Here is a 27601-nt window from a genome sequence, read left to right as displayed (position 1 = left end):
AACAGCACTTGCGCACAACTTAATTAAAAAACTGCACTTGCGCACACGGTGCTTCAAAAAGACACACACACGCCAAGACGTTTTGTACGTGAATAGTTTCGCTGGCTCCGCTCACTTGCTTTTGCCGTTCAATCGTACACAATAAATACGGGCTACCAGCGAAAGCAGTGGTTGATATTTTGCTCGTGACGTATTATCGTCTGCTCCTCAAATGTGTAAAATGTTGATGCCGCCCACGACATATGGTCGATGGAGAGGAGAAAACCGGATGGTTGAGCCAAAAGCTAAGTTATCGCTTTGTAAAAAGCGATAATTACTCATTCATTGACGACGGAGCGGAGAACAAAACAGTATTTACTTTCGTGCATCCGCAGTCAACATAAATTATCTGTGAATGACATTCTGGTCGCTCGGAAACCTCCCACTCGTTCTTTTTTTCCTCAACACCAAGTCCTCCGTGGGAATCTAGCTGAATTCCCTAGGAAGCTGCACCGTGAAATTGACTTGCTGTACAGCGTGTGGACACTGTTTGTCGTGCCTCAGTTCATTAGCAACAACTGCAGCGTGAAAGCATTGGACTATTTTGACATCGGGGTAAGTTCCAATTTACATTGGTTACAAATGTCGGTGTTGTTAGTGTACGGTATCTGACTTGCAGTGGAGAGCTGCGGTGAAGAGCTGGACACATTCGCATTTTGTATTATTTGTGTTGGAGCGGTTTGGTCTGTCTGCATACTCGTTTATTAAACTGGATACTTTGTAGTTGTAAAGACCAGTCTTCGCACTTGGTGTATCCCAAAATATGAATAAAGTAACAAACCTGTGAAAATTTTAGCTCCATTGGTCGTCGGAAGTTGCGAGATAACATTTTAAAGAAAAATCACCATTGTCACACGCAGTTGTCGGTTGCGTTTCAGATGCTTGACTTCGAGACCTCAAAATCTCCAAATATCAAATTCGTGGAAAATTACTTCTTTCTCGAAACTACGTTGCTTCAGAGGGAGCCGTTTCTCAAAATGTTTTATACTATCAACAGCTCCCTATTACTCGTTACCAAGTAAGGTTTTATGACTATAATTATTTTGAGTAGATGGTTTTACCATAGAGTAAGGACGGTTTTACCATTCGTGTAATTCAGTGTCTTGGTTGTGGAGGTATCATCCTGGCGGTCAAAAACATGTATAAACCAAAACGAGGTCAACTCAAAGGGAAATCGGCAAATTTAGTCTGGTCAGTTTCTTTTTGGGATAACTTTCCGTATTGCGCCACCACTTTTTCACAATTTTTTACAAAAAGGGATATCTTATTGAGGTAAACTAGATACTGTATTATTTCATATCGTATGAAAAAGTGGTGGCGCCATACGGAAACTTTTCCTCTTTTTGTGTGAATGAAAATCGTGTGGAAAATTTAATTAGACAATTCAATTCAATAAGACATTTATTTTACTTTGACATTCTCAATGACAGTGTAAATACAATTTGTAAAGGAATATTTTAAACAGGAGTTTGCAATAGAATCAAAATATAATATGTTTATTATGTCAACAAATAGGAAACAAGTTGAAGCCTATTCAAGCCACAGCAAGTACCAAGCAGTACAACAACCATGACAATGTCCAGGAAAATGAAGATACCAAATCTGATATCCACATTTAACTCATTCTGATAAAAACATAGTATTTGATACAAATCAAATCAAAAGCAGGGATTCAATTTTACACTGGTAGTTCAAGTGAGTAGTCATCCATAAAGTTCCCACAAAAACCAATTGCAATTTTTAAACATTCAAAAATCTGAAAGCCTTGGTCTTTAAAACAGCTGTTTCAGGTGGATTAACTTGCCACATTGAGTGGCTAGCTGTAACTTTTTGTTGTGAAAATGTTTGGGGTTTTTTAAGTAAAAAAATGTAAATAGCCTCCCACATTTTCCTTTTTTTTAGCCCTTTGTGTTTTTACAATTTTTCTATAAGGGAGTTAGGGTTAAATTATATGGCTCTAGGCTAGTAATGAGTTTGAATTTAAAGAAACAGATCCAGTTTTTACAATTTTAGTACTTTTTGTGTGAATTATGTTGTGTCTGCAATAAGCCATTTTGAGGTATGGTGGACATAATTCTTGTGTTTGGATACAGTGGTCTGTATCTAACCAAACCAAACACTGTGCACTCCTATATTACTACCATATCACAAATGGGCTATAACATGGGATCTGCCAAAACCGTCTGGGTAAAAGGGTATTTTCTTATTTATTGTCTGACCAAACAAGAAATGAGCATTTAATCATAAAATGTATGATAACCTCCAAATAGCTAAAAAAAAATGTAGTGGTTTTAATGAGACTGAGCGTTGCATTAAACAAAATTTATTTAAGTAGAATATTTGCATTTGGAACCAGCATAATGCAAGCCCTGAGTCTGTTAGTTATGTTATCATTCAAATGGAATGTAATAAGGGCTTTCATTCCATTGTGGCTTAATTTTGTGAACATGTTCACGATACAGGATTTGAGGTGCATACATTGATGATTGCTTGGCAACATGGAGAATATTATATAAGTATTTTGTTGATAACCAGCAGCTGTTGACTGACACTAAACAAAAATTGATCACATCTTACGATAATTCCTGCCCTAAAAAAAAATCACTTTTTCAGTTATTTTAATAAAATTTTATAAGCATAACAAATTTGCTCAATCTCTTTGTGGGATGCCTAAATTTGCTTAAGGCAGTTTTTAGGCAGCACGTGTTCCCTCCCGAAGCTTATGTTAATGTGAGATAGAATGAGATTTGATTGAGTAAATCTTTGGGTAATAGGGAACCAATGGAACATGTAGAAGAGGTCCAATGTTATGTATGGAACATTCAAAAAGTTTAACAAGGTTTGAAATTCAAGCCTCTCCCCCACCCCCACCCCTTTTTTTGTGTCTCCCAATTCATTGTTTAAGCCTACCCCATGCTTTTTTCTGCATGCTTTCTAACCCTATTCATGTATTTCCACTTCACTGCTTATGTTATACTTAGTATACCTGTTTATGTTTGTTGTGTTTAGCCTTCGAGAAAGACTCTGCTAGGGTCGAAACGTCAGGCCATTAACAATTTTTTGCAAGATTTTTAAAATAAATAGATTATTGCCTGTTTACAGAATGCTTGGAAAGTTGCGCTAAAAAACACATGATAAAATATTGTAGGCTATGAGTCCTAAAGGATTAAAAACTAAGCAATGAGTAGTCGCTACTTCAACACTAGTCACACTCGTCGCCATGGCTTCGGTGAAAAATTACCATGGATTATGGTATACAAAATGATTGACACTTCCTGACTCTGCTTGACCCTGATCCTAACCAAATTAAGGTCATATTGACTCCATCTTTGACCCCAATCAATATTGCTTCCTCTTCACGAGTCTCCTCAATTCACAGTTTCTGTGTTATTCTCACCCTTGATCAAATTTTGCCCTAAAAAAAATGTCCCCATAAACAGATGGCTTTTTAGTTGTCAGGTCAGCATGAGAATTGTTTACAGTGTGAAACAGTGCTGTTATCCAACAAAATTCAAGTGAGAAAATGCCCAACATGACAACATGTGCTTTAGAGAAAATGTCATTATTTAAGTTACACTTGCTTTTGAAACCTTTTTCTTTCAAATTTACCGGTGACTTCAAGTTCTTACACAGAACTGTAAATTATGTATCATTGCGACTGTCACTTTTACCATTCGACAGTCGCAAACATGTTATAAGCCTATGCAAAGCTCTGTGAACCGGGATTTTAATGCCCAGGGTTAAAATTCACGTTTTAATGTAGGTTACATTTTAGTCTCGTTGTAATAATGCAAGCATCTGACCGTAAATATTTTGCGCTGTCTGCTACAATGGATCATGGAGGTCTATTTCTACCTCTTTGATTGAACAGAGCGGGAACTCTATCACAACTAATTATATTTAACCGTTAATGAGACCCTTTTATGCAAATGTAATCATCATTTGACTTTTAACATAATTAACAAGTTGTTTTTGCCATAAAGAAATTGTCTGTGGATATGAAGGGAACCGGAACACTGACAATAGACCAGATCGATGTTGTTGAATGTCTATAATGTGAATAATTTATTGTATTCTCAGTAAAGAACTGCCTGGACTGGTGCCTTTTGATATTCAAAATTCTGGTATTTACGTAACATCTGAAAAATTAGGTTTGTGTTAAAAAAAACATGACATTGTTACATAGTGTTAGCCAGAGGGGTGTCTGGGTGTCCCGTTTTTAATTTGGACACCCTGTTTTATCTGTCATTTACATGTAAATTTATTGTAAGTGAACAATTTGGACACCCACTTTTAAAATTTCCAGCAAATTTGGACACCCTTTTTACCAAATCCTGGCTAAAACCTTGCTATTGTTAATACATGAGTGCAATAGAAATCATTTAAATCGCAGAAAATGGAAATTGCAGAAAATAGAAATCGCTTCAACTGTCGTCTTGGATTTTGCATCATTGACCTTGGTTATCTTCCTCTGCAGCTTCCCAACCATTGGGGAAGTGTCATGCTATACTGGCAAAAGTATTATTTCAAGCCGTTTTTTTGTCCCCGGGAAAAGAAGGAAAAAAATTAGAGCCTCCTGAATCTTGCCATTGTAATATTGAGAGCCGTATATGGCCTGAGGGACTGTTGTTTTAACCAGGTTAGCCTTGAAATTCACATCGTGAGATTGTCTTAATTGGAAATGTTGAAAAGGTCATGCTATCTATGATACTAGGGATCTATTGTGTCTTTGCTTAAGAACCCTCTCCTAAATGGAATCAATAGTTTGGGCAGTAAAATTATTGCATTCAATGCAGTAGGTTAATGGGTGAAAATAGCATAGGCCTACAGTGACATTAACAATAATCTGTTATCCCTGTGCTGGATATCCACCAGATGGAGTTTACAGATACGAATAATCTGGCAACACTTAATGATAACAGTATTACCAGTAGGTTAGAATAGTCAATGAATACGCTCTCTCCGTTCGTTATTACGTTCGTTATTACGTAGACAGATCTTCTAGAGAACACTTAAATCATCGCATAATATAACTGGTTTGGGTGAAAGTAGCAATGGTCTGACAGTGATATTAACAATAATCTGGAAACACTTAATGACAAACATGAACAGTAGATTAGAATAGTCAATGAATCATTATGCATACGTGACACTTCTGTTTAATTGTCGTTATGTAGAAAAATCTTCTGGAAAACACACTTAAATCATCGCATAACTGGTTTGGGTGAAAGTATGATGTTGACAATGAACTGGCAACACAAAATTATTACAATACGAACAGTAGGTTAGAATAGTCAATGAATCATAATGCACACGTGACATTCTCTGCCCAATTGATATTTGTATAAAATATCTCCTGGAAAACACACTTAAAGCACCACATCAAAGGTATAATAACAGGATTTGTAAGGATAAACAAAATTAGTGTTTATTACATAATTACTGATTATGAAGATCATATGCGAACCATGAACCTTTTTTTTAAATAAATATTTCACAGCACCCCCCCCCCTAAAAAAAATAGCCACCCTTTCTTCTGTATGATATTATTTTTCTAAAAATAAAGTGGGAGTGAATAAAATCCTTCCAATGCCATCCCGTCCATGATTGAACTGAAATTGTCAAAGAGACTGATAAGAGATCAGTTTCTTGGCACGCTGAAGCTAAATGAAGATCATAATGAAGAATACGCTGCGCTAATGACAAACACTGGAACTGGCAATACATCCCAACTCGGCCTTGATTGTCTGATAAGTGAAAGATAAGGCAAGATGCTTTCGAGTGGGATGGTTGACTGTAAGACTTCACTGATTGAATTATAAGATGCATTGTAAGCAGGAGCAAAGAGGAAAGCAGACCAATATCAAAGACTGGAAATCAAACAGCGAAGGCCTAGATTGTATCAGAATATTAGAGTACAAAATTAACACTGGATTGCAGGCCAAAGGCCAATGATTTTGAGTATCAGGCAATTGCTCATGAAAATTCAAGTGATCTTATGTTTACTTTTGATTAATAATACCTCACGGTTGTAATACATTTAGTTTTAAAAAAAATTATGATTTTCAAATGTTGACTTACCCTCATACTAAAAACGAAAGATTTTAACTTTTATTGCTTCATCATCCCTCAACAGTCTATGACTAGGGATGAGAATGAAAACACAAACCAAGACAGGGGCAAAGAATTTTTTTCTTTGTTTTAACTATAAATAATGTAAACATCTTGAGCCTCGTCTGCATTTTAATCTTTGAAAGGTTCAATAAGAAAATAGGAAACTGGGTTGTTTTATGTCAATAATCTTAAATAAAAAATTCACTTAATTCACTAAATTGATTGAAAGTGTTCTTCTCATTCAAGCATTAGAACAATTCTTCATCCGATAAACAATTCATCTTCTCTTTTCTGAGCTGAAATTTCCTCTCAGAAAAAACTCTAGAATTTCTAAACGCCCTTCTACATTAATCCGTACCCTTTTCCAGCAAGCACTTTGTGGTTAAGCCAATAGACAAAAGCTGATGCGGTCTCTTGTTAGGCATGCACTGATGCTACCATAGAGCAAGAATGCTACCAATCCAGTAATTTATCAGAATGGCGTTTCAGAGCCAGCAACCTGTTATTTGTAGTTTCTCTTGGGAAGGTCAAAGTCTGTTGATTTCCAATTATATTTGGTGCATCAATCACTCGCACAAATCCTCCATGCATCTTTTGAAATGAGTTGCTGGTGAATTTGAGAAACTGCAGATCAAGTCCCTTGATTTGTCAGTTTGCATCAGTGTTTATTAATTATGCTTATTTGTTGTGAGTTGTCGATGCCATTCTGGTAAATAATATCAATGTTTTTGTTTTTTCACAGCAAGTCGAAGATATGCAGTGTTTATTATTGCTTGTTTGTCTGTTTTGAATTGTCTATGCCATTTTGGTAAATCATATAAATGTTGTTTTCCCCAGCAAGTTGAATATGATACATGTACGTCATTGTAATGGGTAAAGGACATTCATTCCAATTATCTGGTTTGCAACGAAACATCATAATACTACCAGGGAATTGAGTTTGTGCACATTTTTAGAGACAATTTGGGCCAGTACCGAGTTTTGCTCACAAAAAGAAAATACTCACAGTCAAATTTGTTTTCAAAGCTGACATTTTTCACTGAAAAATTTTGCAGACATTTTCGGTAATTCTACTTATTAAGCACAAAAAAGGCTTTATAAATTATTATCTTGAGGCCTAAAATTGTCTTTGATTTTGACCAAGGCCCAATTTCACCGAACTCTGCTAAGAACCGAAAACAAATTCTGAATAGAAATAAACCAACAGCCGTATCTTTCATATCTTTCCTAGCAGACAAAAATGCCTTAATGGAATTGGGTCCAAGATTTTACAGTATCCTGAAAAATGACACGTGTTAGTAATTACTGCAATAAACCATGATATAGGATAGTACAGCCACCTTCATTTTATACATTAAACTCGACACCCACTTAAGTTCCATAAATAACACCTGCATATTCACACAGATTTGTCAACAGTCTGCCATTAAAAAATCTTCTTCAAACATCCAAAGTCCTGAAAAAAAAGTGAAAAGCAAAGTCATAAAATGCAAAGAGTGTATTTTTAAATTTGCATGAAATATATTCTGACAAAAACACAGAGTAACAGAATCCATTCTTCTGAGTCTGGAAAAACCGTAACTTTAAAGTCCGGTTCATACTTCCTGCGAATGTGAATGCGATGCGAATTTGACATGAATTAGACGTCACAACTCTGTTTTCGCTTCGATATTCGCAAGAGAGTTGAGCACCATTCAACTGCTGCGAATTATTTGTTGTGAGTTTGTTACGTCAACATTCGTATCGCATTTGCATTTGCATTTGCAGGAAGTATGAACCAGGCTTTAATGTCAAATTTACTTGACACGTTCGTTAATGGTGCATTTATAATTTTGAGCCAATGCCTCCAGGGTAAATTTCACTGCGACTCGTGCTAATGGGAAAGTTGTGATGAGCAGGCAGTAAGAAATTGTAGCAACTATAATGAATTAGATTAAAAATAGACTGTGCAAGTCTTGTGTATATAGGCCTACATGTTATGTATTAAAACTTCCAGGTTCATGTTGGTCCCAATCATATTGAGTTTTACGTGTTTACGATTCTGTTTCTTCAAATACTTGTTATGTATTCAAACTTCCGGGACCATGTTGGTCCCATGATCATAATGAGTTTTACGTGTTTCTATTCTGTTTACAATTCCTTTTTTCAACGTAATTAGCTAGGAGTTAATTATATTTTACAGGAAAGTAAAAAATCACAGGTCAGGGAGACAATGTTTATTGTCAGTGAAAAGTGGACATGGAGTGGTTTTATGTAACGTTGGGAATGGGTGGCCCAATCATTTTTGCTGGGATTGTAGCTATTTATAGGCCTAGGTGAGTAGCAAAGCTAATTGCATTGACACAGCCATTGAATTGGAAAGTAAATTTGTCTTTCGTTATCCTGCACCTGTTATTATCTGAGCTTTAATTGAATTCTGCTTGTATGTTTCTTTCCGCTTTTGAGGGATCTACAGTGGCCAATTTCATAGAGCTGCTTAAGAAAAAAAATTGGTTAAGCACGAAAATAGCTCGCTTATTTTACACATGTTACAGGCCAAAATTTCATGCCATATACTTTGCTTGTGACTGGCATTTAGCTGTTGTTTACTTAGCATAACAATTGAGTGGAGTCTTGGCCGGTATTCTGATTTTACTAGGCATGGATTTTTTTGCTTAAGCAGAATTTTGTGCTTAAGCAGCTCTTTGAAATTGGGCCCAGGTCTGTGCCTTGTAATTTAGTGCCTTCTTGTAAAATGAAGAGTTTCAAAGGTTTAGCAATAAATGTTAATTTTATACATTTTTACTTTATTTATTTATTCATTAATATATATATTTAATTATTTATTTATTTATTTCATTTACATTTTTAAAAAGAAAAAAGGTGACCCAAAGTTTGAAAGCAATTCAATGTACAGCAACTTTGTTAAAGCATGAAAAATAATAGAAGTACATAAAAGGTACATTTTTAATACGCTAAAAAAACAGTAAAACTAATTGTTCAGATATATTCATCAGGGTGAACAAAGAAAGAGAACATGATAAAAATTTAAAATGAGAGGAGAATGAATGATCAGAAACAGCAGTCTGCAATATGGCATTGCAGGCATTCATGAAAAAGGGAGATATTCAAATTGATAGAATTATTATTAAAGGGTAGCCTATGCAGTTATTACTTCTTGGTTAAACAATCGGGAGGAAGTCCTGTTATTAAAGTAATTTTGAGTCTTCTCAGAGTGAAATAGATTCTGTTTTTTGTCTGTTTATTAATTTATGGAGTTGTTCTTTGTTTCTTTCATAGGATATCAAGGAAAAAGGCACCTTTTGAAAGTTCCTCAAGATGATGCGCCTTAGTGCGCTGATGTTGTTCCTAGTTGGGTGTTCAGCAGTTAACGCCCAAGTGACGAATTCCACCCAGGGACCCATGCCGACGACCCCCTGGGCCTCCACTAACCCAGGGGTGATTACCACAGTTGCAGTCAGTCTACCACATACCGGTGGTGGGGTGACCACCGACACAATGACCTCAGGGGTCCAGTTCATGACCCCTCAGAGCTTGCCTACCACTGCGACAACCCAGGTCACCAACAGCACCCAAGGAGGTACAACAATCGGGACGTCAGTGACTGCCGATCCGAGGTACCCGTTATACATCATGGGATTCTTTCCGATAACGGGGGATAGTTTTCACCGTGGAAGTAGCGCCTTACTGGCTGCTAACCTTGCTCTGGAACACATCAATGAACAGGCAGACATTCTCCCTGGATACAAGTTGGCTATGAAATGGAACGATAGTAATGTAAGTATTCAGGATATTTTCATTTGAAGGTTGGGTCATCAATTGTTTTTTATAAATAATAAATAACTTTCGATTTATATAGCGCCTAATAACTAACACTTAATAATTCTCTAAGCGCTTAACATTAGTGCCCTGGTCATAGGGCCAATAACATCCCTTTTTTTTAATGTTTCTCAGCTCCCTTGGGAGTATACAACCTGGGCAACAGTTTATATTGCTCCAAAGGCTTTTTCATTCACAATATCAACCTCTCCCCTCGCAGGTACCCATTTATTCCCCTGGGTGAAGAGAAGCAATTATAGTAAAGTATCTTGCTCAAAGACACAAGTGTCACGACCGGAATTCGAACCCACACTCCGGTGAAAACGCACCAGAACTTGAATTCGATGCTCTTAACCACTCGGCCATGACACTCACGTTTTTTGTCAACGAAATGCTAATTTACAGGCAAGAAAGATACATTCATAAATACCTCAGACAGTTTTGCTTTTTCTATTGGTGGAGAGCGCCTCACGTGGGGGTGTTTCAATGGTTGATAAGGACCAGCTGGAGCTGTTTATAATCGGTTGTTTTCGGATACGTTTAGATGCATAGTACGCGCACGAATGCATATCCGAAAACTGTCTCAGTCATAAAAATGCAACACACGTACAGAGCTCAAGGACGGCGCAAAACGGATAAGTTTTACAGAGTTTCATACTTTATTACGCCTTTTAACTAAAAAGGCATTGATGAATGGGATTAAAATGAATGAGATTACACAACACATGGGACCAACGGCTTTACGCCCCATCCGAAGGACAAAGCAATGGTTAAGTGTCTTGCTAAAGGACACAAGTGTTACGGCTGGGGATTCGAACCCACACTCTGCTGATCAGAAACACCAGAGTTTGAATTCGGTGCTCTTAACTGCTCGGCCATGACACTTCCGAATATGTATGTTTCTTTAAGACTACATAAGCTCATGAAAGTATGTATGATCTGCCAAAAGCAAATACAATCTCTCTGATTACCCAGAAACAAAATCTCCTTTAAAACACTTGTTTTCTCTTTTGGAATATCAAGTTTGACTTTTATTTTTGTGATTCTTTGTCCGCTTTTTTGTTGCAATTCTAATGGGTGTCTTTCACTAAGACAAATTAAAGTGAGAAGTGAGATGGCTATCATTGTGAAGGATGATGCTCTTAGTGAGAAGTGGCTTGTCAACTAAAGACCTTCACAGTCAATTATAGGAAATGTCAATACCTGTTCAACAATATCCAAACCTCTCAAATACTGGCTGTGCGGCAGTCTTTTTTCGAAAGGACTAAGATGACAAAAAATACACAGCAGTGACAGCAGGCAATAAGGCATGCACTTATTATTGATCGGCCTCTACATGTTCAAACTTTAGTTCTTAAAGGCACTGGACACATTTGGTAGTTGTCAAGGACCAGTATTCTCACTTAGTGTGTTCAAACATTAACAAATCCGTGAACATTTTGAATCAACTGGTTATCAAAATTGCTAGAGAATAATAAAAGAAAAGACACCCTTGTTGCACAAATGTGTGTGCTTTCAGATGCCTAAAAAAGGCTTTAGGGCTGAAGTCTTTTAATATTTGAGTGAGAAATTACCTTTTTCTCACAATGTTTTATACATGTACTATCTATCCATTGCTCGTTACCAAGTAAGTTTGTATACTAACAGTTATTTTGAGTATTAACCAATAATGTCCACTGCCTTTCAAGGAGTATATTTTCCACAAGGAGCTTGAAAAGATGTTTTGCCATCATGGGACATCTTTACTGTAAGGCTGTGTTAAGTTGTAAGGGCCTTGTCACATAAGGCATTCTACAGGCAACTTGGAGGCAATCAACTACAGTGCATGCTACAGGACCACTTTGGCTGAGTAATTTTTCCAACATTGTCTTACGGTATACAAGATTGGTGAACATTGAATGGCCTTTCTTCTTTGAGATTTCCTGGAATTGGTTGGCTGTAAATTGTCTTGTGTGACACGGTCCTAAGATTTGCAGGGAAGCAATGGGTTTGGCTTGTAATATGGTGAGTTGGTGACAATGGAACTGACACGCACAAATTTTGCTTCCTCGCTCAATTTGATTAAAACCAACAAATTAGAAGTCTATTGTGGAGAACAAATGATTGATTTTGAGTATTTACTTGTGTGTTTCATGGAAGGGCCAGATGAATATGACTTTTTTTATTAAATTTGGTTTTGTGTAATTGTAAAAACTAAACATCACTTCAAAAATACCTTTAGCAAGTTCTTTCGAACTTGTGTAAATAATAATTGAATATGTCATTTGTTCTTGTCAAAGATCTTAGTTCCTTCTGTTTCTGAGAGAAACTCAACCACATTTTCTTTGAGTGTCATTAGTTTGTGTTATTGCAATGAGGTGTCAATGTATTTTCAGTTTTCGGTATCACCATGTGTATATATCTACCTAGCTGTGTAGATTTGTTCTTGAATCTTGTCTAGCTATTTATTCTGCTGCTGCGGAGTTGATTTAAAGAAAAATATCCTGCGCATTAAGTAATACCTACATGTGGGAAGTAGGAAATCAGCCTGGGGTCGATTTCACAAAGAGTTAGGACTAGTCCTAACTTAGGACTAGTTCTAGGAGATATACAAATTGCATGGATAGTCCTAAGTTAGGACGAGTAACTGGTCCTAACTCGAGATAAGACTACTCCTTACTCTTTGTGAAATCCACCCCTTGACTGCTACTTTTGCTTAGTGAATCGAGAGGACTTCTTGTTTCTTCACTGTCGCGGAGTGAGTTATTAATTGGTCTTTAATCTTTTGTTTTTTTGCTTTTTTAGTGCAATGCTGGTATTGCCACACAGGGACTGTTTGAGCACATCAACTCTGATACACGCTACCACATGCTGCTTGGGGCTGGATGCTCCTCGGTTGCTCAAACCATCTCGCTGGCTGCAGACCTCTGGAACATTATTCAGGTAATTAGCAATAATACGCTAACAAATATAAATTGACCCTAGAAGCAGGGCCCAATTTTATAGAGCTGCTTAAGCAGCAAATTGTGCTGAACAATAACCTGCTAAGCAAAAACAAGAAGGATACCAGTTGCAGATTGTACATGTGGTATTGTATTTAAGCTGGTAACCTTAATCTGGTAAGCATAATTTTGTTGTGCTTGGCTACTTTTTTAAGCAGCTCTATGAAATTGGGCCCAGATCTACTGTATTGTATTGAGTCATTAAAACCCCACACACCATGCAGTGGTACTGTGGTAATGTGAATGACATATACATCTTGCTTATAGAAGCAACTTACCATTTTCAACCAAAAAACTTAAAAATTAATAAAACAGTGTTTTTTTTTCTACTTAGGAACCATTCAAACAAATGTGTTTTTTATTTTTATTTTAAATAGTTGCACAATAAAAACACTTTGACTAGCAGTTGTCCAGTCCAGGGAAGCACACATTTGTAAGAAACTGTCATCAAAAAAATGTGCCTTCACAAAATATTGTATGCAAAATAAAGATAGGACTGAATATAAAAAATGTATTTTATTGTAGGTTTCCTACTCAGCATCCAGTCCAGCGTTGTCAGTTCGTAACCAGTACAAATCCTTCTTCCGTACCAACGCTGCTGATTCCCAATATAACTTTGCACGACTGGCTATGATTAAGAAGTTCAACTGGACTAGGGTAGCGACACTTCATGAGAACCAAGAAGTCTTCTCTACGGTAAGTACAAGGTGTTTTATATTAAGTTATTTCCTTGGACATTTATGCATGGCCAGTTGCATGGCCAGTTGTACTATTAATAATAGTACAGCATTTGTAGTTCAAAAGAACCAAGAATACATTTGCTAAGCAAATATCATTGCTAAGCAAATATCATTGCTAGTAAAATGCTCAGCAGTATTTTCTGCTAAGAAACTTTATGAAATTTGGACCTGGTTAGTAAAGTAACACCCACCCATTACTATATGTCCATCTTCTTCTGCAGAAGTGATTGGTTAATAATTATATTAATTTTGGTTTTACCCATAAACACCCTTGTGTGTTACCTCTGTATATTCAGTACTTAACCGAGTTCTGTGAAAAAAAATCCACAGGCATATTACTTGGGAGGGATTCAGACCCACGACCTTTGCCATTCTAGAGCAGTGTCATACTAACTAGACCACCGAGATTGCCCAGTGGCTAGAGGCAGTTCGAATCCTATGTTTAGCAGCGGGTACTGCAAACGATTTAACATCTTTTAATAATTATACCTATCCAGCAATCAGAAATGTCTTTGTTTATTGACTCTTGTGATTTCTTCTCCTTTTGCTTCTACAGTCCATTAATGATTTCAGCTCTGCATTGGCTAACTCTAATATTGACCTCATCACATCAGAGAGCTTTACAACATCTCCAAAGGAGCAAGTCCTCAATCTTAAGGTCAGAGGTAGACTGAGTAGTTTTGTTATAATAATTACTGGATTGCATATTAATTTTGTCCAGGGCTTCGTAGCTGTCTGAAGAGTTTTTAAAAAAGATATTAATGAAATTACCTGTGGTGTACATTCTCACAAATTGTTAACTTGTTTTTGTTTTTTTAATTATTCCACAGAACAAAGAAGCATGGATTATATTTGGCAATTTTTACGAGAAGATGGCTAGACGGGTATTTTGTGAGGTAAGTTCAACTCAATAAATGGTTTCAAACGCTTTTCAAAGACCAACTCGCCAGTCCAAGGTAAAGCATGTTCCTTTAATTTTAACAAAATGCTTTACTTTTTTTTCCAAACAAAAGGCTTATGAAATAGGACTCTATGGTAAGAACGGTGCATGGTTCAACCACCACCAGTAGTCCAGCATTCTCCTGAAGACGAGCAGAGTATACTGTTCGAAACGTCAATACCAAACAGGCTCTTTTGAGAGCCAACCCTCCCTCAAAAGAGATTTTACACATGGTTGTACCCGCAAGTCTACTATTCATATTTGTATTGAAAGTTACTTTTTTAACAAAATGCTTTACCTTTTTTCCAAACAAAAGGCTTATGAAATAGGACTGTATGGTAAGAACTATGCATGGTTCCTACCCGGAGGTTACAAGTCCAAATGGTGGGCTGAACCGGACCCGGATGTCCCCTGCACCAAGGAGCAGATGTATGAGGCGGTAAAAGGCTACATCTCGACGGAAAACATCCCACTGAGTAAAGAAAAAGATAAGGTCACCATCTCAGGTTTGGTGAGTAATATTAATAAATAGTGGCTTCTTAAATAGCACTCAGGTTCATCACGCAGTGACACTCATGGTGCTTCAACATTATTACCCCTGGTCACTGGGCCTTGAATAACTCCTTAAACCATCTCAGCTCCCTGGGGTGTATATACAGCTTAGTTGTGCTTACAAACATGTCGTCCACTAAGCTAATCAATCACAAGAACCAACTCTGCCCTCACAGGTACACCTATTTGCAATCAACTTATCTCTTCCACTAATAATAATAACAAGTATTTGTAACGCTCCCCATAGAAAACTATACGTTTAAAAAAAAAATTAAAGAAAAATTGAAATGCACAAGTAACTAAATTTCATCAGAAAAGCTAAAAACAATTTTTGAAAAGACTGAAGAAGAAAAAAGCTTAAACAGGGAAGAGTATGTCTACTTTTTTGTCTGACATAAAACACAAAAGTTCACAGATTTAAATTCACACGCTGAACCTATATACGGGTAAAGATAATAATGATGGTGGAAAGCTTCCCTTAAAATATTACTCGCTGAGATGCTGTAGTTTTTGAGAAACGAGTAAAACAAATTCACCAAACTTATTTTGGCATGTTCAACAGATTGAAACACCTTTCCTGAAAACATTGTTTGTGATTTTTCACTTTTTGTCTCAAAAACTTGACAACTAATGAAGCTAAATTATGGCCCCTTTTCGAAACCACAGGGTTCGGCTTTGTATTCGGCTCAGGCTAGCTTTGCCCGCAATTGCGCATGTTTTGGATACGCGCTCAGGGCTTCAGACGCGAGGATAGAGTTTTTACTATATTACATACGTCTTCATTCACAGTGAGTAGGGATTCATGTCATGGCCCAAAACTGTATCAAAACCCCTCAATTTTTTTCTTCTTATTTTTTTCGTCATTTATGTTGATTGTATCCTTCACCAGACTCCCACGCAGTATGAGACAACTGTGAATGAGCGATTTGAGAGGGCGAAAAACACCTCCAGTGACTTCATTGAGAACAAGGCTGCTGCATCGTACGCTTACGACGCCACTTGGACTATTGCACTAGCCCTCAACAAAAGTCTAGGTAAATTATTATTCAAATTGCCTATTAAATCAAGAAATTATTTCGAATTTGGATTAGAGTCATATTCCGTTGTCTAGTTAAGTTATTAAGACACTGCTCTAGAATTTCAAGGGTCATGGATTTGAATCCCACCCAAGTAATATACCTGATATATTTGTTCACAGGACTCTGTAAAGTACCAAGTATAGTCCTACAGTGCTACTATGGGTAAAAACCAAAATTAAAATCGCTGTATAACAAAGACCTGCACACAGGCTTCTTAGTCCTTTCTTGCATTGCAAAGGATACAGTTTATTTGTTTAAAGTTATACAAAAAAATACAAAATGAAATTATTTTTTTGTCAAAGGAAAAATAATACATCGATTTTGTTTAGCCCTTCAGTAATTTAGTTGCTATATTATCTGAGTCCTAAAAACAGTTTCTCTGTTTATTGTTTTACAAATGTATAAAATGAGATTATTTTCTTTCAATGGAAATTTTATGTAGTAATTTTGTCAAGCCTGCAGGTAATTTAATTACTGTATTATAGGTTTCCCCAGGTTAGTTTCACCAAAAATTAATTTATTTTCATTAGCACGCCATTAAACTCATGCATGTCCCCAGAATATTCAAACTAGGGTTTCCTTAAGCTACTATATCAAATTCCTGCATAAATAAATTTGTTCTTTTCAGTATCAGCAAAAGTTAATTCATTTTCATTAGCACGCCTTTAAACTCATGCATGTCCCCAGATCAGTTTGAGTTCCTTTTATCAATTTAATTTCCCTGCACAAATAAATTTGTGCTTCTCATTCAGGTCAGTTGCAGCAAAATTTCATTTATTTTCAAGCACAAACCTTAGATCATTTAAACTATTTTTGTATACTTTTTTTAAAAGCTACTATGTGCATCTAGCACTGTGACTTGTAGGCCTGGGGCCGATTTCACAAAGGTCTCAAATTGATCGTAACTTCAAATCAATCGTAGTTGCTAAGTAAAGTGTGATGTCACAATACAAATCTCTATGGTGATACTGAAAATTTGTCTTGCGATGAATTTTATTGCTTTGTGAAATCGGCCCCTTGGCTCAGTTCCATAACAAGGTTAAGCAGAACATACTGCTTGACAAATTTCTCTGCTAAGCAAAAAATGAGTCGGGCACCAACCACAACAATGCAAACTTAATGTTACTTGGGTTGGTAACCTGTTTCTGCTAAGCAATACTATTTTTTTTTGTGCCTACATGCTTTATGAAATTGGGCCCTGAGTGTACCTGAAGAGGAGATGATGAAGAAAACCCCAAAATGCTAAAGCCAAGCAATCAGGTTGGCATTGAAAACCCAATCCACATGCAAGGCTCTAGTCCAGGATTCAAACCGGAGTCCACAGAGGTGAAAGGCACAGAAGAAACCTGTAGGCAAACTTTACAAATTTTGCAATTATGCCCTAGGTCCAGAATAAACAGAGTTTTTCTTAATAAATATTTTTATTCATTTAGGCGTGCATGTTTTTGTATGAAGTTTGTATAAAACTTGTATAAAATCGTTGTAAGATGTGATGTTGTTCACTTTATTTCAGTCAATTTAACAACAAAGAACCTTGAGGATTTCGATTATGAAGACACTGAGACAAGGGATCTGTTGATGGAGGTTCTTTACAGTTTACAATTTGATGGTGTGTCGGTAAGTTGATGTGAAAAACACACTTCTACTTCTACTTCTAATTCTATTTTGGTACTCAGCAAATTTTTTTTTTTTAAGATATCATGTACATGACTGATGAACATCTAAATCCCTGTTCACACGACAGCAATTTAGCAGGTGTCCCTTGATTAATTTGAGCATGGTTGTGAAATTTCTGGTTTATCCTAGAAAATGTTGTCGATCTTTTCATACCTCATGAGTAAAACAGCCTTCACTGAAAGAATTTGAATACAAACCAATTTTCCTCATCAGTTGTTTAAAAGAGATTCTTGAATTTTTATTTTGAACATCCAGAAAGTGATTCAATTGTTTTACATTTTTATCTCTTTTCTTAACTCTCAGGGTAAAGTTAGTTTCACTGAAGTTGGAAACAGAGAAGGTCTAATTGAAATCAGACAACTGAAAGGTAATCATTACCTTTTTTATATCATATTTGATTATAAATTAGAAACATACTTGATGCATTCAAGCAAAATGAGGGGGGGTGGTGATAGACGTGCACTAATGACTGAATTATGTCAGTCCATGTGTGTTCTAAAATATGAGAAAAGAAGCTTTTCGGAACGCATTTAGTTTCCCCGGATTCAGTTTCTGCTGTTCACTGAGAGGATGCTGTAACCAGGCAAAGTTTGTAAGTCTATTGTCTGCGTCTTGGCCAGCTCCATGGTGGCAAAAATCTCATGCACTAGACTATATTAGTTGACCATGAGTGACCGTGTTTCAACCAACCACACTCTAAAAACTAAATAGTTGAATACAACACTTGCATGAGTTCGGTGAGTGACTACACTTTGAAAGTGTTGAATCCAGCATTTTATAAGTGCCAGTTTAAAGTTTAAAATGCTGATCCAACAATTCAAAGAGTATTTTTTGTGAAATGTTGAAATAACACTTAAATTGTTGATTCAACCCTTTTTGCATTGGATCAAAAATTTAAAATGCTAGGTTTAACAAACAAAACGCTGGATCCAACACTTACAAAGTGTAGTCACTCACCAAACTCATGCAAGTGTTGGATTCAACTCTTCAGTTTTTAGAGTGCAGAACACATAATAATGCTCATTATTATTGTTATTATCTTTAGGTCAAGAGGAGGAGGCAGTTGGTTATTACTCACCACAGGAGGAGAATCTGAACATTACTAACATTGAATGGCCAGGTAAGATATTTATGTCTAAAATCTCTGAATCTGAGTCTGAATTGTGGAAACATCACACCAACTTTTTGTAGAGAAAACAATGAAGAAATTCCAGTTATAGATGTGGGAGGAAAACCCCTATTGACCCATTTCACCTGACGTCATCATCAGAATAATCTTGTAATCGCAATTTTGGTGGTCAATGTCAACGTGTGTTATTCAGTGACGTGCGCATTTTTAGGTGAGAAAGAGGTAATTTCTCACTAAAATATTTGAATTGATTTCGAGTCTCGAGTTCAAGCATCTGAAACCACACAGCTTGTGTGGTTTTTCTTCCATTAATCTTTCACAACTTCGACGACCAATTGAGCTCAAATTTTCACAGGTTTATTATGTTATGCACATGTTGAAATACACCAAGTGAGAAGACTGGTCTTTGACAATTTGCCAATAGTGTCCAGTACTTTTAAGGGAACTTGTTATTTTTCTTCAGGTGGAAAGGCCCCTAAAGACGCCACCACTGTGGAGAATATTACCCAGACCATCTCCCCAGTCTACATCTATGTAGCATCTGGTTTATCTGGTGTTGGGGTCATCTTTGTAGTAGTGCTTTCTATTCTGATGTTCATCTACAGGCAAAGATCGTAAGTACTAATCAGTAGTTACAACCACTTTACAACAATCTGCTTTACAAAGTTATTGAAAAATCTTTACCATTCCTCTACACGGTAATTTTTATAAGTCTTTAAAGGCAGTGGACACTATTGGTAATTACTCTAAATAATTACTAGCATAAAACCTTTCTTGGTGACGAGTAATGGGGAGAGGTTGATGGTATAAAACATTGTGAGAAACGGCTCCCTCTGAAGTGCCATAGTTTTCGAGAATGAAGTAATTTTCCACGAATTTGATTTCAAGACCTCAGATTTAGAACTTGAGCTCTCATATCAACCATCTAAACGCACACAACTTTGTGTGACAAGGGTGTTTTTTCTTTCATTATTATCTCGCAAGTTCGATGACCGATTGAGCTCAAATTTTTACAGGTTTGTTATTTTATGTATATGATAAGATACACCAATTGAGAAGACTGGTCTTTGACAATTACCAATAGTGTCCACTGTCTTTAACCTCTGGTAAAAAATTGTGTAAACCGCTTGTGTGTGCCGCTTTGAAATTTTTTTGCAAATTTTGTGAACAAATGTTTGATGGTGTCATGATTCAAATACACGATTTGGAATTATAAAGAATTTGTTTGAGTGTTCATTGATTCAATAAGAAAGAAAGAGTTCTGAAAGAGTATCAAATAAAATTGCATTTACACCATTTTAACATAAGTTTATAGACTTATAATTTGATCCCCGCTATTATGAGGACACTACATGTATCTGCTGCGAAATGAGTGCAAAACTCACAAAACTCAATTTGATGCCCCCTTTAAGAAACTTAGGGTCCCACATTGATGACTAACTTGTTGTTTCTGTTCTCCCCAATCAGAGCGTTTCGTCGTGCTATGCCAGGCTACCTTGGGTTGATGCTGTTTGGCTGTGCCCTTCTCTACTGTTCAGTGGTTCTTCTTGGTATGGACAGCAGTTTTGTGGGCGATGAATACTTCACTGTAACATGCAAGGTAAGGAGACAACAGTTGTTTTTATTCAACAATCTCAAGAATTCCTTCAGTGATATCTCTGAAGTAAGACGTTGAAACATAATAATTAAGGATGAAATGGTGATATTGGCAATATCTCTCCATGTGGTAATTATCAGCAATTTCATTATTGTAATGAACAAAGGGGCATCAAATGAAAATTGTCTCTCTAAGTTTAAACAAACAAATGTGACCATCCACCACCAATGGGCTGTGAAGTTGACACTTTTACTGTTATGTGATTAATGCATTATTGGAGAGAGTGTGTAATCAGCTTCAAAATGATACCATCCACATTTAAATCAGACTTTTCTTGACGAAGTTATGATTTCTCAAAGCCACCTACTTTTTGTATTCAGTTCTCAAAGATTTCTTGAAAACCCAAACAATTTAATAGGCTCTGCAATGTGCAAGTGCAACTTTACAGCCTATTGGTGGTGCATGGTCACAAATGTCTCGAAAATTACATTTTTTTAAGTTATTCATTTAAGCCCAACAAGCAAGTCTCAACATTTTAAATTAAATCTAAGTCATGATCATACCACCTTCCGGCCGAAGTAATGTGGAATTTTCGATGACCTTGACACTAAATTTTACGACCCTCTTTTGAAAAACAAATGGCAGAAAAATTAATTTATAAAAACGTGAAGCCTCACACACTCATTATAATAATATTTTTTTCAGAAATGAAAAACATCCATTAACCCTAAGAGCTCTGGCTGGTTCTTAGCATGCCAAACCAGAGTGTCGTTTATTTGAAGTGATGGAAATAAATTGTATAACTTGACCTTTCAAACCAACAGTTGTGTTCAGTGACACTCACTATCGGATTTGCTTGTGCATATGGTGTGCTATTCGCCAAGATCTATCGAGCTCATAAACTGCTGGTAATGAAGACTAACCTGTGGAAACCGGTAGGGGGAACTTTTTTATTCTTAAAGTAGTTTTATTACTGGAAGACAAATATGATTTGATTGTGATTTTAATAATAATAATAATAATAACATAACATTTATAAGGCGCACAGTATCTGGAATGGTACCATTCAAAGGCGCCGGAAGCTAGCAAGCTGACAAATTGAACAGATGAGTCTTGAGGTTGTGTTTGAATGTAGATAGATCAGGTGTGTCCCTCAGCTCGTATGGCAAGGAATTCCAGAGACACGGTGCGCAGCTGGAAAAGGCACGGTCTCCGTAACTTACCAGCATGTTTTGGGAACATAGAGTATGTGTGGTGGTGATGATGATCTAAGGCCTGGGGTGAATTTCACAAAGGTAGTCCTAACTTAGGACTAGTCCTAGGCAATGCTAAGAGATAGGACCAGTCCCAAGTTAGGACCAGTAACTCATCCTAACTTAGGACTGGTCCTACCTCTTAGCATTAACTCATCCTAACTTAGGACTGGTCATATCTCTTAGCATTGCCTAGGACTAGTCCTAAGTTAGGACTACCTTTGTGAAATCCACCCCTGGTCTGATGTTACATTGTTGTAGAAGATCTGTAATGTAGCAAGGTGCTAATCAATGGAGGGCCTTGAATGTGAGAAGTTGTGTTTAGTTACTCTCTCAGGCCCTTTTTGAAACCACAGCTTTGGCTTGAGCTTTGACTCCATCAGTTATTTTGAAGACTTTTCTTCTTGAGCTTCAAAAAGGCAAATAGATCCCACTCTTTTAAAATTTTAGATTGCAATTTACTCTAGTGAAAATAATAATAATAAAGAAAGAAACATTTATATAGAGCATTATGCATGGCCTCAAAGCGCTTTACAAACATATAAAATTCAGCAACAACACCTAAAAATACAAGTAAAAAACACTCATAAAGTTTTACAAAAAGCAGATAAGCAAACTACATACCAATAAAAAAATGAATTTAAAATAGTGACGACTGCAGAAATATTCATGTTGTTTTACCCTTACACCAATGTGTGTATGCATGGTATACTCATGACTTTTGCTGGTTCTGTGGAAAAAAACCTCGGGCCTATTACTCGGATGGGATTCAAGCCCATGACCTTTGCCAAACTAGAGCAGACTGCAGAAAATGTTGTTTCCAGTTCCAATCAAATAAAGTGAAAATAAGTCTAACATTTTATGAGAGCAAGTCCAAGCAGTGTTTAATTTAAAGTGTTGGTCAAATGATGAAATTATTCTGTGTGGCCTAACATCTGCTTTTAGAAAAAAAAAAAAAGTTATTTTTTGTGTAGATACTCCTTATGTATGAAATTGAAAAAACCATGACAAATATTTGCCTTTTTTTTTAAATTTAAATATCATATGTTATTTCCTACAGGATCCACACGGTGGCCACATGGCACGGACTTTGATGATATTTCTTGTCGTAGATGTCGTCGCCCTAGTGGTATGGATTGTTGTCTTTCCAATGGAGTCCAGTGTGGTAACTGTGGGAAGCAGGGTGAGCTATGCGTCATTGAGCTATAACTCTCTGGCCATTTTTTAAAAATGGTGGACACTGGGATTGCACTGTTTGTTTTGGGTGGATATGATCAGATTTACCCAAACCTAATAGTTCAATAGTATTGTCTGGGTCTCACTTGCTGGTAGAGCCAAGGTCTAGAACAATTCGTTACGGAGACCGTGCTTTCGCCAAAGCTGCTCCTGCCCTTTGGAATAAGCTCCCAGTCTCACTTCGCCAAACAACATCTCTCAACAACTTTAAGAGGGAACTGAAAACACACTTGTTCACTTAGACTTTCATTGGGTTTCATTATGTTTTGTTTATTCTTCATTTTCTATTGTATAATGTTTTCATTTTGTGTAGGCGCCTTGATCGGTTTTCTGGAAAAGTGCGCATTATAAATCCATATTATTATTATTATTATTATTGTGTCCACCATTCCTCACAATGGCTTATAGACAAGCTGTGCAAAGAAATTGTCACAAAGTTAAAGGGGCCAAACTATTTTCCACTGGCCTCATTTTGGGCCTACCTCAGCGCTTACCCATACAATCGGTCACTTTCAAGGGTGCCGCAAGTTTAAAGCCATGACATTGGGCCCTTAAAGTCTGTAAGGACAAAAAGTTAATAAGCACAGGATAATGTTGCTTAGCAGAAACGGGTAACCAGCCAAACATCCACAAAGTTTACATCATTACCACTGCTGACCCACTCATTAGAAATTAAAGAAATTATATAAGCTGTGTTTTCACACTGCGTTTCACACAATGAATTTTCCACAATGTTTCATCATTGTACAGCTAGAATGTGTGCTTTATAAATCTATTACATTGTTGTATAATGAGTAGGGTAGATGGCCTTAGCTTTTCGATCAAAACCGGACCTTCTTCAGAGGCATAAAACAAACAAATAAGTACAAACAAATACATATCCATTTATAGGGAAAGGGATTAAGGGAAGGATCCAGAAAAAAAGTGGGAAAATTATAGCCAATCAAAGTTTCTATTTCAGAAACAATTGAAGAAATAATATTACGCTGTATTATATTGTATATTTCTGATGAAGTATTATTTTATTTTGATCTGCAGGATAATTTTGAAGAGAACACCTTGTACAATGACATAGTAGAGTTTTGTAACAAGGATAACTCAATCTACTTCATTGTGGGTCTGTTTGTGTTTCATGGACTTGCTCTCCTACTTGGTAAGACCTTATTTTTCAGCTAACTAAAGCTTATTCAGCTAACTTAAGCTACTATAGGAAGAACCTAAATAAATAGTAAACTTGCGGGTCACACCATGTGTAAACCGCTAAAGCTATGCAGGGTTATCAACTAGATAAGTCAGTTAGTTTCCCTTGTGGTTTATAATCTTGCCTATGAAACCCATGAGCTGAAGATCCTATCCCTCAATGAAATTTTCAGTACTGGTATCGCCGCGTACTGTGTGGTCACACTCAGCGTTGTCAGTGCACCATGACTTCTACTGTACCTGACTTATAATGTAATATACTTCTGTTATGACTACCAGGAGCTTTCCTTGCCTATGAAACCCGTGAGCTGAAGATCCTATCCCTCAATGACATCTTCAGTACTGGTATCGCCGTGTACTGTGTGGTCACACTCAGCGTTGTCAGTGCACCATTGTCATTTATTCTGAGTAACACACCAGAGATCTCCTTTGCTGTTATTGGTACTCTGACATGGTGTGCCATCACTCTCTTGTTGATTATCGTCTTCATACCCAAGGTTCGTACAAACCATAGAAATAGAACCCCGGAGGAACGCTGAGTGCGTCATTGTGTGTGTGATTTTGTTTTGAGATCATTTTTATGGACACGCGTACGCCTTTTTTTTATGCGTGTATGGCAAAATGTTTTGCCATACAGTAGACATCATGAACATTGACAAATGAAAACACGTAGAAATGGTATATGTGCGGTGCCATTTTGCCATACACGCGTGTCACGCGATGATCATATTGCCATACATGCATATCGCGCGATATCAGTATGTCACGTCTACAGGCGACACAGAGGGCGGCTGAGCTCAGCGTTCTCTCGGTTCTATTTCTATAGTATAAACCCACTGTTCAAGCCTGTCTCACAACTAGGGCCCAATTCGTAGTGCTGCTGAACCGTAAGCAAAATTGTGTGCTTACTGTAGCAGAAAAATATGCTAAGTTGTAAGCATATTTCACAGGTTAGCAAGAAAATTAGGCGGCCATTTTGCACTTTCACCATGGATTTGCATTGTGAAGTCATTTCGCACGCAGTTAGCATCGGAATGATAGCTTGCCTTTTCCTGTGTGGTTAGTGGCGCTATGAAATGGATAGTAAGCACAAAATCCCCCATAAAGCAGCTCTATGAAATTGGGCCCTGGCTGTAGCTGTCTTGGTAATATTTTCATTGTCAAAAATTGTTGCTCCAACAAAATCACACAGTCTTTTGCATGCACAGTTGTGGGGACATGCTATTGCTGTTCTATTATTCCCTTTTCTTAAAGGCAGTGGACACTTGGTAATTACTCAAAATAATTATTAGCATAAGACCTTACTTGGTAACAAGTAGTGGGGAGAGATTGATAGTATAAAATAAACCATTGTGAAAAACGGCTCCCTCTGAAGTGACATAGTTTTCGATAAAGAAGTAATTTTCCGCGAATTTGGTTTCGAGACCTCAGATTTAGAAATCAAGATCTCGAAATCAAGCATCTGAAAGCACACAACTTCGTGTGGCAAGGTGGTTTTGTTAGTCATATTTTTTTTCGCAACTTTGAAGACCAATTGAGCTCAAATTTGTATAGGTTTGTTATTTTATGCATAATGTTGAGATACACCAGGTGAGAAGACTGACAACTACCAATAGTGTCCAGGGTCTTTAAGAATCAACATGTGGGTCTACTTTGTGAGGACTTTTGTACCATTGTGTATAAGTGCTCACAACTCTATGTATGCCTACTACCCATCCTCAGTCTCAAACTTCTTTACTCCAACAGTTGATGTCATTGCGTCATACCTTCAGCGAGAAGAAGGATATGAACTACCGGACTGATGATGAAATATACGAAGATGAGGTGGACGAGGAGACAAAACTGCGTCACAAAATTGATGAGGTAAATATTTTCACAATTATTGCTCATTTTGTCAAGTAAATTTCTGTAGGAAAAATACACAAATAAGTAGAGTCCCATTGCATTAATTAGATCAGGGTTGGATTTGACAAAGAGTTAAGACTAGTCTTATCTCAAGTTTGACGAGTTATTTGAGTTACTAACTTGGGACTAGCCTTAAGTTTTTAATAACTCCTAAAGAGATCTAGGACTAGCCCTAAGCTAGGACTATCTTTGTGAAGTTATATAAAATTAAGTTATAGATGTGCTTTTTGGCCCATACCTTGTGTGTTTGTGTGTTTGTATTTTTACTTCCAGTTACATTGTTGTTTTTAAATACAAGTAAATAAATATTGTATATTTGAGCTAACTTTGATTTCATGTATGCTTCCCAATGTTCTCAGGTCGACAGACAAATTGATATCGTCAAGACTGAGATAAATCGCCGCACTAACTACGGTCGTCAGGGCACCAAGCAGGGTTGTGGTCTGTGGTGCCTGGGCTACTTCATTGGTTGCAACTGCGGCCAGAAGTCCAGCGAGGTGGCAGAGATTATTGCCGCAGTCGGTGGAGAGGACAGCACGGAGAGTCGAACCCTGGCCTATGACAACAAGGGGCTCCAAGTCTCTGACTGGAATCTTGATGAGGGTGCTCATGCTCCGTCCAACAATGATGTTCCCACTGGAAACGGAATCCCAACAGTCTCAACTGAAGTCGATGATGCCGACACCTCTGATATTACAGTCGCAGTGGAGGCGTACCATGAACCACCAAAGTATTCCACGGCCATTGCTCAGAAAACTGCTGTAGCTGAGAAGGCCACCGCAGCAGGAGGTGGTGGTCTTGCAGCGGGTGTTGCTGCCGTTGCTGGCGTTGCTGCTGGTGTCGCATCTCAGGCTGCTCGAAAGGCTGGTGAAACACTGCAAGATGAGGAGATTAAGGATGACAACCATGAAGCCTATCGATATGAAGATGGTGGTAAAGATCAACAGGAACCTAAGGAGAATGACTCGCCCCCTATCAGCATGCAAGGTAATCATACACAAATAGATGAAAATGGCATTGACCAAGACGCTGATTACATAGAAAGTACAATGATGTAATATCTTAAAGCTCTTGATCAAATATTGAATATAAACTCCTTGCACAAAATATCACAAGCAGCTACCCATTTTGGGAGTCAATTTGCACGAAAACAAGTTATGGAAATAATAAGAATAAGCAGGCGCCCAACATCAAACCAGCGCCCAACATCAAACCAGTCACTGAGCGCTTTACAATATTAAAAAGAGTGTATTAAAAAGCATGTTAAAGGCACTGGACAATCTTTGGTAATTACTCAAATAAACCGTAAAACCGCATAAAAACTTACTTGGTAATGAGCA

At 37.1% G+C, this 27601-nt stretch overlaps 1 protein-coding gene across 1 annotated transcript; it reads left to right on the top strand.

Moving 5' to 3' along the window:
• The first annotated feature begins 57 nt into the window (after positions 1–57).
• Positions 58–27601, top strand: LOC117304493 (gamma-aminobutyric acid type B receptor subunit 1-like). The gene is made up of 19 exons (XM_033788991.1): positions 58–594; positions 9433–9930; positions 12757–12894; positions 13479–13649; positions 14250–14351; positions 14524–14589; positions 14950–15144; positions 16075–16219; positions 17778–17881; positions 18245–18308; positions 18987–19061; positions 19534–19684; positions 20538–20670; positions 21492–21602; positions 22981–23103; positions 24195–24309; positions 24636–24853; positions 26103–26219; positions 26621–27601. The coding sequence occupies exons 2-19, from the start codon at positions 9472–9474 to the stop codon at positions 27317–27319; spliced, it is 3186 nt and encodes a 1061-aa protein (XP_033644882.1). The 5' UTR covers positions 58–594; positions 9433–9471; the 3' UTR covers positions 27320–27601.

The sequence above is a fragment of the Asterias rubens genome, chromosome 21 (genome assembly GCF_902459465.1).
Source record: "Asterias rubens chromosome 21, eAstRub1.3, whole genome shotgun sequence".
Classification (NCBI taxonomy): domain Eukaryota; kingdom Metazoa; phylum Echinodermata; class Asteroidea; order Forcipulatida; family Asteriidae; genus Asterias; species Asterias rubens.
Note: the sequence above shows the minus strand (reverse complement) of the source record. Positions and strands in the feature narration are given on the sequence as shown.